The following is a 17,526-nucleotide window of genomic DNA, read 5'->3' as shown; positions in this document are numbered from 1 at the left end:
GTTCTCACAACACTTGCAAACTTTTCTTTAGCAATAACACATCAGACTCACAGAGTAGACTTGAAGAGTTTCAGAGTGGAGTGAATGAGATTCTCTAAATCTACTCAACACAGGATTTTTTTTAACGCTATTATAAATAGAATCACAATAAACAGGTTCATTTTGTTACCCAGTGTAATGCCTACATGACATAGCCTGAATTTCTACCCTGCCTAAACTTTGCTTATCTTTAAGAAACAGAACACCTGTGATAAAAAGTTTCCTTTGTAACTAGGCAAGCTGAGACTAGTTAGAACCAAGCTAGCCATTGAACAACTTCAAAAAGACCTCAAGCTTCATTATAACCTCATTTCCATGCTAAATAATGCTCCCATCAGCACAATGACAATTACCATGACAATGACCAGAAGAAGCCATAAAATGACAAAAAAAGAAGGCCGCCCATTTCTGGAAGACATGACTATTCTTCCCCTTGCTTTTAATGTCCAACCCCTTCATTGGAGAAACCCTATATTTTAACCCCCTCACCCCTTACCAATTGAGAAACCAATTTGTGGGCTATGCTCTCACTTCTCAATTTCATGGTCATTGAATAAAGAATGCACTGCTTGACACTCACTTCCAGTTTCATGTATTGATTTCATCACAGGGGGCAGGGAAATACCCCATCTTTTGGGAGACTGGCTTTGTCAGTCATTTTGTTGATCATTTAAAGTAGTTCCTAGTACATGAAGAAAAGGAATTGTTTCCTGTAGTGTGTTAACTTGGGTCCTCCCAAAAGATAATGTCCAAATCCTAACCCCTAGTCACTGTGAACATAACCTTATTTGGAAATGGGGTCTTTGAAGATGTAATTAAGTTAAAGATCTTGATGAGATCATCCTGGATTTAGAGTGGGGCCTAAATCTAATGACTGGTGTCCTTAAAAGAGAAAGGAAAGGGTGATATAAGGCACAGAGACACACAGGGTAAGGCCATACAAAGATGGAGTCAGAGATTACAGTGATGCATCTAAAAGCCAAGAAATGCTTGCAGCCACCAGAAGCTGAAAGTGTCAAGAATTCTCCCAGATGGGCACAGTGGCTCACACTTGTAGTCTTAGATACTGGGAAGGCTTGGTGGGAGGATTCCATGAACCCAGGAGTCTGAGGCTGCAATGAGCTATGATCATATCACTGCACTCCAGCCTGGGTGACCCTGTCTCTGAGAGTGAGGGTGAGAGTGAGAGTGAGAGAGGGAGAAAGAGAGAGAGAGAGAGAGAAGCACTGGGAGGGAATGCTGCCTTACCACATCTTGATTTTTGGAGTCCTGGTTTGAGATAATAACTTTTTTGTTGTTTTAAGCCTCCAAGTTTGGAATAATTTGCTAAGGCAGCTCAAGGAAACTACTATATCCGCCATGACCCAAATTTCAAGAAATCAAATGATAGAAAATGGCTATTACCAGATACATTTACACAGATTGCTCTTAAATTTTTTTAACAATACAGATAGCCATGTCAAAACATTATATTCAAAATCCGATAGATTATAATATAGATGTCTCTGCCAAAAGGTATAGTTCCTAAGAACCCAACCTAATGAAAATATAAATGATTTTAAAAATAGTAACTGTACATCACAATTTCATAGGGCTGCCAGATAAAGTGACACTAAATTAAATTTCAAATAAATGATAAAAAATTTACTATATGTATGCCCCAGATATATGATACATATTCATATATATGGATATATATAAAAGATATATATAAAAGATAATACATTATTTATCTGAAATTTAAATTTAACTAGGCATCATGTATTTTTATTTGCTAAATCTGGAACTTTCCAATTGCAGCAGGGAAATTGTGTATCTCACTCAAAGTCACATAGCTAACAAAATGTGAAAGCTGACTTTGAACTTATGTGTGTCAGACTACCAAAGATCACGTACTTTCTAATTCATTATGCTGCTTAAAGCAAAGACAATAAAACTCAGGAAAAGGCAGTAGCACTTCAAGAAGCCATCTGGTTGTTGTTTCTGGAAAATAGGTGTAGAAATGGAAGAATGATGGGCAGCTCTGGCTGCTGAGCCACTTCAGTGCCTGTTACGTAGAAATGAGATTCTGGAGAAGTCCAAACCACATTCTAGTGAATGTGGCTGTGGTGGAAATTAGTTTTTCCCTTCCACTGTTCTGTGCAAGGGTGATATGAGACATAGGGGGCATAACCATTTTGATTTTGCTGGGTAGTAGGTGAGGGCATCCTTGTCACACATTGATGAGTTCAATTTTCATTAATTCTAATAGTTATACAAGTATTTTCTCTACATTCATCTTTTTCCAATCACCACATGGTTTCCAGGCATCATCAGGCTTAAAACCTTAATAGTTATTTTTTTTTGAGTCCCTTCATCCAATTGATCTCGAGTCCTATCAGACACTCCTCTGAACCATCTACTATATATTACTTTCCTTCTCTATTTCCACACCCATAATTCTGGTTCAAGCTCTCAACATTATATTCTACATGACTGCAGTGCTTCCTAGCTTTTCTTCTCATTTCAAGCTATCCATCTCCATCTAATTATCCTACCAATTATATGTATATAAATTCACAAATCTCAAGTGACATAATACTATCTATCTAATAATCGAATGTTTAACATATCTGTTATTCATAGATGGGTCAAAGATTAATATTTAATCAATCCTTAACTCAGGTTGTTTTATCTATTTAAATATCTCTTCTTATTTTTATCTTTACCCAATAAAAATTTCACTAATGCCAGGCAAGTAAGTACACTAGTGAAGCTGGATTGGAGTTGGCATTTTAAACACTTCTGGATGTTCTTCATTCCCACAAAGTAATATTTTCTGTCCCTTTTTTAAAGTACATGGCTCTCTCATTCCACTGAAAGTTGTTTTTGTATTTTTTTGGCAGAGAAGTCTGCAGTGAATAATTTGATACTATAAGAAAATCAATGGCACACACACAGTGAGACCCAGACTCAAAATTGTGGAGGCACAGGGAATGGTGAAACAAGATTAAACACACACTGTCCAAAAGGTAGGGGCTATTTAGCTAGGATAACTGATGTCATATGTTGCCAGAGTTTGCCTGATGTTTTCTCATGATTACATTGAGGCTTTGCACTTTGACAAGAATGCCACAGAAATGACGTGCTGTTTTCAGTGCATCCTGTCAGGGAGTTCGTGATGTCTGCATGTCTTCTCAGTTCTGACTTTGACCACCTGGTTAAGGTGGTGTTCTCCATGTTTCCCCATTGTGAAGTTTCTATTTTTCTCTTTGTAATTCTTACACAGCTCATGGAGAAATACTTCGAAATGCTGCAAAATTCTATTTCACATCATAACTGTACACATATACTTTTAGCATCTATTGATGATATTTTGCCTACTATTGTTACTGGGGTGTTTGTTAAAAGGTGACTTTCTATTTCAATTCTCCCTTCCACGTTTTTTTATTGGAATTCTACCACAAGAAATGCTTATACCTTCTCCTCCACTTATTTCTTCAATTATTTATCAGCTCAAAGATATTTATCTTATTCTATGGGTTTTACTCCATCATTACCATTGATATGGTTTGGCTCTGTGTCCCCATCCAAATCTCATGTTGAATTGTAATCCCTAATGTTGGGGGGAGGGACCTGGTGGGAGGTGACTCGATCACGGGGGCAGTTTCCTCCATGCTGTTCTCATGATAGCGAGTGAATTCTCACCAGATCTGATGGTTTAAAAGTGTGTGGCACTTCCTCCCTCACTCTCTCTCTCTCCGGCCAGGACATGAAGAAGATGCTTGATTCCCCTTCTGCCATGGTTGTAAGTTTCCTGAGGCCTTCTAGTCATGCTTCCTGTTAAGCCTGTGGAACTGTAAGTTAATTAAAGCTCTTTTCTTCCTAAGTTACCCAGTCTCAGGTAATTGTTTATAACAGTGTGAGAATGGACTAATACAACCATTATTTATTTTTTGCTGAAATTGTCCCAGCTTTGGTCATTAAATGTTCCTTTAAGTTGGCTCCTATGTGATTTTGACATTTTGCCATCAATGTTTGAGCACTCCCTTACTTTCTGGCACTGCAAAAATGATCCAGGCTCATATTATACTTTCCCTGTCCCAGACCTGAAATAAACCATTTCTCCAGGAGCCTTGATTACTTTTATTGGGGAAATTGTATTGAGAAACCAATACGTGGCCAAATGTATTCATTGCTACTTTGTCATTATACCTTTGTCACTGCTTCCAGGCTCTCTCAGCAGACAGGTTAGAAAATATACACACACACCTATCTCCATACATTTTTATTTCTAGATATCTGTATATATATTAATAAAAATCATTAGATCATACTGACACCTGTTTAGCACCACAGGGTTCATTCTAGACTGCCTACTTTCTATATTTGTAACTATCTCCAACAATGAGAATCATGACTGTCATTGTCTATAATATATTTACTAATTTGCTTGTTCCTGGTATATCATTAAGTAGTTTCAGAATCAATAATCATGGCCTGGAGTACATACATTTATGTATAGTTCTTTTTATCTGGAGTTTTATAGTATAGGCATACCTCATTTCATTGCACTTTGTTTGATTGCACTTCCAAGGGTTTTTGTTTTCTGTTTTTGTTTTCAAATCGAAGGTTTATGGCAACACTACCTTGATCAAGTCTATCAGCACCATTTTTCAAACAGCATATGCTCACTTCATGTCTCTGTCACCTTTTGGTAATTTCTGCAACATTTCAAGCTTTTTCATTATTATTATACCTGTGTGATGATCTGTGATTAGTGATCTTTGACATTACTATTGTAATTGTTTTGAGGGAGGCCCCATGATCTGTGCTCACAGGAGACTGAGAAATTAATCAGTGAATGTTGTGTGTGTTCTGACTGCTCCACCGACCAGCTGTTATCCATCTCTCTCCTTCTCCTCAGGCCTCCCTATTACCTGAGACACAACATTACCGAAATTAGGCCCATCAATAACCCTACAATGGACTCTAAGTATTCAAGTGAAAGGAAGAGTCACATGTCTTTCACTTTAAATCAAAAGCTAGAAATGATTAAACTTAGTGACAATGGCATGTCAAAAGGAGAGACAGGCTGAAAGCTAGGCCTCTTGCTCCAAACAGGTAGCCAAGTTATGAATGCAAAGGAAAAGATCTAGAAGGGCATTTAAAACACTACTGCAGTGAACACATGAATAAGAAAGCCACCCAGCCTCATTGCTGATATAGAGAAAGTGAGTGGTCTGGATAGAAGATCAAACTAGCCACAACGTTCCCTTAAACCAAAGCCTAATCCAGAACGAAGTCCCTAACTCTCTTCAATTCTATGAACAGAGATGAGGGAGCTGCAGAAGAAAAGTTGGAAGCTAGCAGAGATTGGTTCCTGAGGTTTAAGGAAAGAAGCCATCTCTATGACATGAAAGAGCAAGGAGCTGCCACAAGTTATTCAGAAAACCCAGCAAGATAATTGATGAAGGTTGCTACACTAAACAACAGATTTTCAGTGTAGATGAAACAGCCTTCTATTGGAAGAAGATGCCATCGAGAACTTTCATAGCTAAAGAGGAGAAGTCAATGAGTGGCTTCAAAGCTTCAAAGAACAAGCTGACTCTCATGTTAGGGGCTAATGCAGCTGGTGACTTTAAGTTGATGCCAATGCTCATTTACCATTTTGAAAATCCTAGGGCCCTTAAGAACTATGCTAAATCTACTCTGCCTGTGCCCTATAAATGAAGCCAAAAAGCCTGGATGACAGCATATCTATTTATAGCCTGGTTTACTAAATATTTAGTAGGCCCAATGTTGTGACTTATGGCTCAGAAGAAAAATAATCCTTTTAAAATATTACTGCTTATTGGCAATGCATCTAGTCACTGGAGAGTTCTGATGAAGATGTACAAGGAGATAAGTATTGTTTTCAGTCCTGTTAACACAACATCCATTCTGCAGCCCATCGATCAAGGAGTAATTTCTACTTTCAAGGCTTATAATTTAAGAATACATTCTGTAAGGCTATAGCTGCTATATATAGTTCCTCTGATAGATCTGGACAAAGCAAATTGCAAACCTTCTGGAAAGGAGTCATCATTCTAGATGCCATAAAGAACATTTCTTGGCTGGGTGCAGTGTCTCATGCTTGTATCCTCAGCAACTTGGGAGTCCAAAGGGGGAAGATCACTTGAAACCAGGAGTTCAAGACCAGCCTGGGCAACATAGTGAGACCACATCTCTACCAAAAAAAAGAAAAAAAATAGCCGGGCATGGCGACACAAACTTGTAGTCCTAGCTACTCATTAGGCTGAGGCGAGAGGGTGCATGAGTTCAGGAGTTGGAGGTTACGGTATGTTTGTGCTACTGCACTCCAGCCTAGGCAACAGAGTAATACCATGTCTCTAAAACAACAACAACAACAAAAAAAAAATCCATGATTTATGAGAGGAGGTCTAAATTTCGACATTAACACGGGTTTGGAAGAAGTTGATTTTAACCCTTACGGATGACTTGAGGGTTTGAGGGGTTCCAGACTTCAGTGGAGGAAGTAACTGTAGATGTGGTGAAAATACCAAGAGAACTACAATTAGAAGTGGAGCCTGATGATAATGACTGAATTGCTGCAATCTCATGATAAAATGTGAACAAATGAAGAGCTGTTTCTTATGAATGAGCAGAGAAAGTGGTTTCTTGAGAAGGAATCTTCTCATGGTGAAGATGCTGTGAACACTGTTGAAATGTTTGATATTTACCAGTTTTTACTTAACAATTGAATCTATTATTTGTATAGTTCCTAGTCATAAAATACTCTAGTATTATATTAAATTATTTTTCTATATTTTGTTCCTTTAGACAAAAGATTTACAATAGTTCATTGACTTAGCTGATAAAGCAACAGCAAGGTCTGAGATGACTGACTCCAATTTTGAAAGATGCTCTACTGTGGGTAAAGTACTATCAAACAGCATCTCATGCTACGGATAAATCTTGTGAAAGGGAGAGTAAATCAATGTGGCAAACTTCATTGTTGTGTAATTTTATGAAATTGCCACAGCCACTCCAACCTTCAACAACCACCACCCTAATCAGTCAGCACCCATCAACATCGAGGCAGGACCCTCCAACAGCAAAAAGATTATCATTCACAGAAGGCTCAGATGATTGTTAGCATTTTTTTTTAGCAATAAAGTATTTTTAAAATTAAGGTACATACATTTTTAGACATGCTTTTTTGTAAATAATGCTATTCACACTTAATAGACTACAGTATGGTATATATATAACTTTTATATGCACTGGGAAATACAAAAATTTGTGTGACTTGCTTTATTGTGATATTTTCTTTATTGTGGTGGTCTGGAACCGAACCTGCAATAGCTCCAAAATAGGCCTGTATGTATAATTCAAATACTCTTTTTCATAGCTACTTCGGTTAGTGGTTTTATTTCTTATCTCCTTAGATGAGATTATTGTTATGGGTTCCTCCCACATCCTGGTTGATTTTAATTATTTATCTATTTTGGGGTGCTAAAATATTGTCATAGTTAAAGACTTTAAATTAATTAAGAAAATTGACTCAGATAAATGTCATTTCCTCTTCATCCCTTTTACCCCATTCCCATCTCCCATTCTTGCCATCTGTTATTTACCTACATTCTGTATGTTACCAATTTCATTAGTTTCTAGCTTTTGATTTCTGTATTTCTTTTGGTAGAAATGAGAAGACAACACACAAATTCTTATGTATTTCTTTCTTACATAGAATGTTGCATATTGTTGATACTCTTTTGTACTTCGCTTATGTGAACTTCACAGTACATCCTATACATTTTTCCATATCAATTTCTAGAGATTTTCATTATTTATTTTTACAGCTCCATAGTATTCTGCCATGTAGATATGCCATAGTTTATTCAACCACTCCCCTATTTATGGGTATTTAGATTATTGCCTATATTTTATAATTATAAACAATGCTACAATAAATTATTGTATATATATGCATTTCAAATTCTTGGGGGCATATGTAGGACTAAAATTTTGATTTTCTGTTGCCAAGTCCAATTCTGTTTTAGATCGAATGATATAACTGAGAGTACTTTGAAAACTAAAAAAAGTTGTACACTGTAAATATAGCAAAGTAATACTTTGTTATTTGCATTATTTTCTTTATCTAATTTGTGTCTTCTTTGGAAACAGGCAGTTCAATTCAATAAACATGTGTCCTTAGCTACTAAACCAGACAGTTATTTTGAAAACTTCTCCTATCTTTTTAAATTCTAATATTATCAATCACATATTTCCTCACTAAGAATGTCTTTTTAAACTTTTTTTAATGTTCTGTAGAGACAAGCTCTCACTGTGTTGCCCAGGCTGGTCTCAAGCTCCTGGCCTCAAGTAATCCTCCCATGTCGGCCTCCCAAAATGCTGGGATTACAGGTATGAGCCACCACACCCAGCCAAGAATGTTTGATATTTACTAGTTTTTACTTAACAATTGAATCTAATATTTGTACAGTTCCTAGTCAAACAATAAGCTAGTATTATATCAAATTATTTTTCTCTATTTTATTCCTTTAGATATAGGAGACAAATTAAAATTGCAGCCCTAATCTGGTTCCTTCTATTCCCTGAATATGATGTCAAATAGGGTAGGAGGAACAAAACAGGATCCTATGGTGCCAGGAGCACTCTCAGGGTTGTCTGACAATGAGTTAGCAAGGCTTGGGGACTCTCCTTCCTCCTGGCAGGAGGAGTTACACCCAAATTCAGCCTCCTTTGGAATTGGGGGCTCTCAGGGCCCTCAACGTATCCACCTCCTGCAGCGCTCATATTCAAAATGTGCAAAGGATGCTATACAGCCTATCTGGGGTCTATTCTTGGTCCTGCCTCTACCCTGGGTTCAAGAAATCCCTCATGTGGCCTATCCTAGTTCATCAAGAGATTGCGTTGGGATTTGGAATCCGGAAACTTAAGAGTATTTGCCTTATCTTATCCTTCGTCATGCCCTACAAAATGTGTTTAATCCACCATGAGACTACTGCCAGATCTGACCAGGCCTCAAAAGATCACTTCTTAGGAATCTCTGAAGTTTTGGAGAGATATTAATCCTGGGTCCTGCAATGTGAGCAGATTCAACTGAGCAAATGTATGTAGCAAAAAGAATTTCAGGTCTACCAAAAGGTAAGTTCTGACATGGCTTCAAATATATGCCTCACTTATGTAACCAATTATGTCAGTAATTACATATGATATAGAGTCTAATTTGTCAGCAGTTTGATAGGGACTTTGCTGTCTGGGTTGAGAATAAGTCAGAGTTTTGGAACTTGCATCAAAACGTCTTCCACCATGGTCACAGGAGTCCAGCAATGTGTCAAACTGTGTATTTGAATTCAAGCTTCTAAAAATTATATTCTAGTTAATTTTTTATAACTCAGGCAATCACGTGGAAAACAAAGTTTGTCATAAACACATAAAAAAGCTTCTAGGTGATATTGCTCTTATGCTCTTACCTCCTCGATCTCGAGCAGCTAAACTTTGACCCCTTCTTAATGTAATGTCCAGCTGGTACATTCCGGGATCAGCCAAGGGGACTTCTGCATTACTGGTTCCAGCAGTGTTTATTATTTTCTGGAAAACACGAAATATAAAAAATATTAAATTTATTATCTCTGTTCTATTTTCTCTAAAGGGGGACCATATATAGCTTAACCCAAATTATAAGAATTAGTCAATAAAATAAATAATCTTCTGATTTCATACAGTCTCATAATCACTCAGTTCTCTGAAGGTTTTGAAATTTATGAAATTCTTTAGACTCAAAAACATGGCAGTTACAGAAATGTCCTGTTTTAATTCAGATTATGGATAACAAATGGAATATAAAAACATTTCCCATGGAAGTCTCCACACAATTCAACTAAGAAATATGAACATAGAAATACTGTCTGAAGTGAAAACATAATCAATGATGAGTGGAGAATAAGAGTGCAAGAGCAGTTGACTTCTACCTAACTGGAAATTAAAATTAAAATGATTGATTCAGGTGAGTGCTGACTCATTTATCTGTGCAGAACAGCTCATACCTATGAATTAAGCACTTCTGCTTCAGCCCCAACATAAAATTTAATTATATAGAAATAAATTCACCTAGCATTTTGGCAATATTTGCAAGAAATATATTCTCGATGGGGCTAAATTTCTAGTGCTGTTTTCTATGGAATAAAAGTACATCAGCTATTCCTAGATCTAAAAATGTTTGTGAGGCTGCCTCTATAGAATTTATTTTTAGCAACAATATACTCTTAATAATTTACTAGGCATCGAATTACAAGAGGAATAATGATATTAAAACAACACAAATGAAACATGTAGTAAAAATTCTTGAGGTCATATTTTGTAGTCTCTGCCACTCTATACAATAGGAAAGCTTTTCTTTGTGTGTTTGGGATTAATTTAAATTCTTATAATTTTTTTTTTCTGATTCAAAAGGAAATGTCCTTTTGTCTCAGAATATGCATGGATGAGGTAAAATAACAGATAACAGTCTTTTAATTCCATAATTCACATAAAATGAAACAATAAAGCAGCATTTAAACAATCTTTACGGTATATAATTCACATACCCTACAGTTGTTCGTTAAAGCAGCATTTTTTTGTTTTTGAGGTTTTAAGACCAAGGCAAATAGCTTTGCTGTTGGAGCAATTATTAGTTAAAACAAGAGGCAGCACAGCTTTGATTGACAACCTGAACTCACTGTCTCTCCTCTGGTAACAATAAAAAATAATTCACTCCAACTTCTCATGATATCCTTGTTTCTATAAATGACTCCTCAGTCACTCAGCCTAGAAATCGCTGAGCCATCTTTGACTTCTTCATTTGATTCCCACCCACATCCAAATAGTTGTCAAATCCCCCCACTCCATTTCTGTATGACATCTCCCAATTGTCTTTTTCTTTCAATTCCTATTACCACTCATTTGGATCAGGCCTTCAAACAACAAAGGAGTAAAAATAAAGTGATTGTCTTGCTCTTCCCTTACCCATCTGATTGTGGCCACCAATGACAACAATTTGGGAAATATTTTTCACACTTTTAAAAGTCTTATGCAAACATAACCACGTACATATAGGTTTGGTTTTTTGTGGTTGGGCTTTCAGTTTTCACTAGTTTTAAACAAAGATAGTATTATATTTTGTCTATTATCAACAATTTCTAGAAAAACATCATGGGCACTTTTCTAGTCAATACATACAGATCTTTCTCTTTCAAATGTTCTAACTTTATTGAGCCATAATTGACAAAATTGTATGATTTTATAATATACAACATGATGATTCAATATACGTACGTTTTGGACATTGATTGCCACAATCAAGTTAGTTAACACATCTTTCACCTCACTTGTTTACCCTTTTGTTTTGTTTTGTGGTGAGGACATTGAAGCGAATTTCAAGTATACAATTCAGTACTGTTAACCATAGTCACCACGCTGTGTATTGGATCTCCTGAACTTAATCATCTTACAGCTGAAAGTCTGTACTCTTTGGCCAACATCTCCTCTTTTCCTTCCACATCCCCACCCCTAGTAACCACTTTGTTTTTTGAGACACAATATTTTTCCCCAGTGTAGGAATAGCGTAATTTCTTCCATTATTTTCCTATTGATGGACATTTGTGTTAGTTTCTTTGTTTGCCACGGAGGACTGGTGCTTTCATTTCTCTTGAAAAAGTTTACAGAATGAATTTTTCCAAAAGGTTTTCCAAAAGGTTTAAATAACTCACGCTTCTATCAAAAGTGTACAAGAGTGCCTATTTTCCACACCGTAGTCAGTCTAGGATGTTACTAATTGTTCTAATTTTTTTCAAGTTTAGGGCACAAAACACGTTATCTTCCTTCAGCACATATTTCCAGAACTATGGGTGAGGAGTCTTGAAACCAGTGTAAAGGACAAGAGCGTGACAGCTGTTCACTAAGCCGTACAGAAGATTCCAACTTGGAAAGAAAGGAAGCCAATCAAGATTTTCTAAACAACTTTTCAAAGAACAGCGTATACGTGGGTCTAATTAATAAGCAAGATTTAAATTCAGACCCAGCAAACTTTGTTGAGGTCCAATTGTGTTTCGAGCTTTTCATTAGGTTCTTTTATATACATTGTTTCCAAATAAACAAATCTATTCATAAATATTAAGCTTATATAGGTTTTCTACTTCGTAAAAAATGGAATAAAATCTGCAGGAGAAGGAGAATTTTCTACATGCCCTGCATCTTCCTCTACTGTTTTGACAGGTATTCTAAAGCCAGAAAAATTTGAAGGCTCAGACAGCTGTATATTTTGTAGTCTTCATTGCTATGTTCAGTGCTTCTTGAAGTTTAGCATGCATAGAATTTGTAGAGTATCAGGTTTTATATTTTCAAATATGTATTATAGTTTATGTGCAGGTTAAGGAATTTCCAAAGATAATTTTAACTACACTAGATTTTTCACTTCTGCAGTTTTAGAATTTAACATTTAGTTAAGACATAACTTCTCCGGACTTATATTTATTTGCTGTAGTCATTTCCTCTTCTACAAACTTCTAATTTATATCCTTTGTTCTCTTTTCTGCTGTGTTGTTAGTCTTTTTTAAAATGGCATATAGAACAGTTTCTCTACCAAATCTATTGCAAATATTTCCTCCCAGTGTCATCTTGTTTCTTTGATCTTTGTAGATGGTATATGTGGTCATATAGAAACTATTAAGCAGTTAAAGCCGTCCTTTTTTCCCCTCTAATGACTTCTGTATTTCTTATCTTGCCTAATAATGTTTTCCATATCATGGCAATACGTATTGATTCTCATATATTTTTTAATTCCTTTTATAATTTTAAGTTTTATGTATCTTCTAATCATGTGAAATATATTTTAAATGTACTGCGTGAAATAGGAACCTATGTGTTTTCTTAGTTCTCACCTGGAATTGTCACACTGCCCATTAAATAAGCCCTTTTTCCCTTTATAATACATTAAGTTCCCATATACAGTTGGATCTGTTTCTGAAGTCCCCATGATCTGCTTACTTCTGTGTCAATACTATACCATGTGATTACAATGACTTTAAATTCTAATATTTGTTAGAATATGTAGCTCCCTTCTTTCTTGTCTTTCAAAAGCTTCTTGATTATTATCGCATTTGTATTCTTCCTGATGAAGCCGAAATAGCTTGCTGGTTTAGCTGAGCCAGACCATCTAGGTTTGAATCCTGCCACTTACTAATTGTGTGAGCTTGAGAAATTACATAACTGATTTTTGCTTCCATTTTCTTACCTGTAAAGTGGGACTAAACTAATACTACTACCTCCTTGTCAGGTTGTGAGCATTAACGCATATAAGATGTTAAAATATTGCCTGGCTGGTTTGTTATTTACTACTGGGTGAAAAAATAAAAAATAAAAACAAATAGTGCTTGGCACATAGTAAGCACTCAATAAATGTTAGCTATTGTCAGTTTCCAAAAATGAAACAAAAAGTACAAAATTTCGATTTGAACTGCATTGAGTTTCTAGATTAACAGGAAGAATTTATAATTTCATGATATTAAGTATTTTCCTTTAAGGAAAATAGAACTTTCCATCATTTCAGGTTCTGTTGTATGCCCTTCAATACAATCTTATTTTTCTTCTTTCGTCTCTATCTAGCTTAATTTATTCTTGGGTATTTTATGGGTTTTGTTTCTATTGTAAAAGGAATAATTCTTTTCCATTTCCATTCTGATAAGGTTACTTCTAGTATAATGGACAAATATTATTTTGTATACTGACTTTATATTCTGTCACTTTTCAAGTCATATTTTGGGTTGTCTGTGTATAGAAATCATATTGTCTGTATATAATGCCTTTTTGACTCTTATTTTCTAATACTTCAATTATTTATTTTTAAATCTTATTGTGTTATCTTCTAAAGACTGTTAAAAATGGTGAAAACAGTGAACATTTCTGGATTAGATTTGATTATAATGTGCATGCCTTTTAGTATTTCACAATTTAACATGATGTTTATGAAGCTTAGGCTTTTTCTTCTCTTAATTTACTTGTGCTTTAAAAAAAGCACTGTTGAATTTTATCAATAGATTTTCAGCATATGTTAATAAGATCATACAGAATTTTTGGTTGATAGATTTTTGTAACATTGAATCATCTTCATATTTCCGGAGTAGACTCTACTTGGCACTGTGAATTTGTTCACTTTAATGTACAATCATGATTATGTTCAAAACCATCTATCATATGTCAGCATACTTGAGTATACCCGTACTTCTTAGGAAGGCACTCATAGCTCCCATGATATATTAGGTTGGTGCAAAAGCAATTGTGGTTTCTACCATTACTTTCAATGCAATTACTTTTGCACCAACCTAACTCAAGCCTATCATTGTAAACTGAGCCTTCACTTCGCTTCCACAAATTCTGGATCATTTTTCCTTAACAGAATAGAACTTACACTTTAAAAACTTGTATCTTCGTCCTTCACTCTTGACCAGGGCTGCCTTCCCTTCTTGTTTCCCGTGTCTTCCTACCCAGTCTTCAAGGACCATTTCACTAGCACTTTATATCTTTATTTTCCATGACCACATTCTATCTCAAATGTCATATTTGTCATTTTAAATTATGAACCTTTAAAATCAGGGAATAGAGTATTTAAGCTTCAAATTGAAAATGAATTACGCTAGAGGCTACAAGGATAGAAAGATGTCTTTACAAGCACCTGATCCAGCTGAGTAGAAACATCAATGGGAATCTAAATAAAGTTGGCGAATCCATGGGCAGTTTGTTCTCTCCCTTCTCCTACACTCATGTAATGCATCCAATCTGCTTTGGCACCCTGTTTGAGGAACCCAGGTATACCCTTAGAATCCTTCTCAATACAGTGCTCTAGGCAGCCATTACCAATTGATAAAAATTAGCACTTAAAATGAAACCCTGTCCATTCAGGAGCTATAATAAAAGACTGACTGTAATATACTGAAGGTATGAAGTCATTGGGAGAGAAGGACAGTGGATCAATTATGATGGGAGAAGACTCTCAGGAGGCCTCATAAAGATAACCGTGGAGCAGGGTCTGAAAATATGTGCAGGACTTTGACAAGTGAAGATTTGGAAGGAGGGAGCATCAGAAAAAATCAACATGAGCCCGATGGTAAGCAATCACCAAAAAGCGCATCACTAGATTGTATGAGAAATAAGGTGGAAAGGAAGACTGATATACAGTGAGGCCCAGCTAAGGAGGTTTCAGTCTGTGGGCAACATGAAACCATCACAGGCTTTTGAAGACAGAAACAATAGAACCAGGTTCCAGTGAACACACACTTACTGCCTTACATGTTTTATGCTCTGGGCCAAATGCTTAGATTTCAGCAATGAACAAAACCCTGGCCTTTTCCCTCTGTAAGAGGGATGAGAGTAGAGAAATCCCATGGATCTAGAAATTATTTAAAAGGATTTACAACTGTTCAGTTTAAGTCACAAGAGCTTGATCCGACCAGTGGTAACAAAAACAAAAGATGGATTTGAGAGTTTGAAGAGATTCGATCAACTGAATTTGCCAACTGACAAGATGTGGGAAACAGTGGGTGAGTCACACAGAAGTTTGAGCTGCGCTCCTGGGAGGATGGTGACACCCACGGTAGACAGCAGAAATGAGAGGAGAAGCAACTCCAGGCCACCACTGTGTCAGCTCCAGGGATCGCCCAACTCCATAAGAGAACATCAAGAACTTTAGTGGATCTAGAGAGACATCTCCTTTCAGGCTCACTATAGTGGTTCCAAGAAGAAAATCAGCAGGCTGATTATGGAGGGATGCTAGAAATAAATGTGTATTTCTTTATTGTAAAGTATCTTTTAAAAAGTGTTTATGAAGCTTCCAAACATAAAGATATCTTAGGAAATATGTATCTGAAGTGCTAGGCTCACATATATTAAAAGCTCTAAAACAAACTTTGTTCACCTCTGAAATTTTAAATATCCTGAATGATATATCTAAGTTGTCTGCTCTTGTGACCTGCTTTTTGTAACCAAGAAAACGGCACCTTCACAGAATTTAGCAGTTATAAGAAGTTAATGATCTGTGCAGTTATTTTTAGTGCCTTCGTCTATTTTGGACACTAGTTCCTTATTGGATGTATGACTTGCAAATATTTTGTCCTAATCTACGGATGGTCTTTTCCCTGTTAATTGTTTTCTTTGTTGTGCAGAAGCTTTTCAATTTGATGCAATCCCATTTGTCTATTTTTGCTTTTGTTGCTTCTGCTTTTGGGGTCTTATCAAATAAATCACTTCCAAGACCAATGTCACAGAGCTTTCCTTGATTTTTTTCTTCTGGTAGTTTTACAATTTCAGGTCTTATGCTTAAGTCTTTAATCCATTTTGAGTTGATTTTTTGTATAAAGAGTGAGATAAGAGTCTAAAAAGGATATGGCATATCAATAAATGTGGCTCACCATATTCAAAGAATCAAGGCCAAAAACCACCTTATAATCTCAATGGATATATGAAAAGCATTTGACAAAATTCAACATTCTTTTGTGATAAAAGCTCTCAACAAATTAGTTATATAAGGACTGTTTCTCAACACAGTAAACACCGTATATGACAAGTCCATAGCTAACATCACGCTCAACATTGAAAATTTGAAGGCTTTTCCTCTAAGATCAGAAACAAGACAAGGATACCCACTTTCAACACCCCTATTCAACATAGTACTAGAAGTCCTAGCCAAGGCAATTAGGCAAGAGAAAGAAATGAAAGGCATTCAAATACACACACACACACACACACACACACACACACACACACCCCTAAATGCCACTCCAAACTGTTAGAATTGATAATGGAATTCATTAAAGTTGCAGGAGACAAAATCAACTTACAAAAACCAGTGGTATTTCCATATGCCAACAACAAATTACCTGAAAAAGAAATTAAGAAAACAATCCTATTTACAATATCATAAAAAATACTTAGGAGTAGGTTAATCAAGAAGGTGAAAGATCTGTGTATTGAAAACTATAGAACATTGATGGGAGATATTGAAGATGACACACAAGAAAGGAAGGATTGTACATATTCATGGATTAGGAGAATTAGTATTGTTAAAATGTCCATACTAATCAATGAGATCTACAGATTCAATGCAATCTCTATCATAATTTCAATGACGTTATTCACAGAAATAGAATAAATAATCTAAAATTTGTATGAAGTCATAGACAACGCTGAATGACCAAAGCCATCTTCAGTGAAAAGAACAAAGCTGGAGGCATCACACTATCAGATTTCAAAATCGATTACAAAGTGATAATAATCAAAACAACGAGGTACTGACATAAAAATAGACATACTAACAAATGAAATAAAACAAAGAGCCCAGAAATAAACTGATACATTTATGATCAATTGAGTTTTGATAGAGGTGTCAAGAATACACAATGGGGAAAGTACAGTCTCTTTAATAAATGGAGTTGGAAAAACTATATATCC

At 35.8% G+C, this 17,526-nt stretch overlaps 1 protein-coding gene across 27 annotated transcripts in view; it reads right to left on the bottom strand.

The window, feature by feature from the left end:
• Positions 1-17,526, bottom strand: part of MCTP1 (multiple C2 and transmembrane domain containing 1) — a 595,843-nt gene that overhangs the window by 303,702 nt on the left and 274,615 nt on the right. For all 27 annotated transcript variants that reach the window (XM_054684985.2, XM_009448833.5, XM_009448834.5 and 24 more), the window contains one exon: positions 9,522-9,639. In XM_054684985.2, coding sequence (XP_054540960.2) covers positions 9,522-9,639 — 118 coding nt within the window. The remainder of the gene's footprint in view (positions 1-9,521; positions 9,640-17,526) is intronic.

Source organism: Pan troglodytes, chromosome 4, assembly GCF_028858775.2.
Source record: "Pan troglodytes isolate AG18354 chromosome 4, NHGRI_mPanTro3-v2.0_pri, whole genome shotgun sequence".
NCBI lineage: Eukaryota > Metazoa > Chordata > Mammalia > Primates > Hominidae > Pan > Pan troglodytes.
This window is presented reverse-complemented; position numbering and strand designations above follow the sequence as displayed.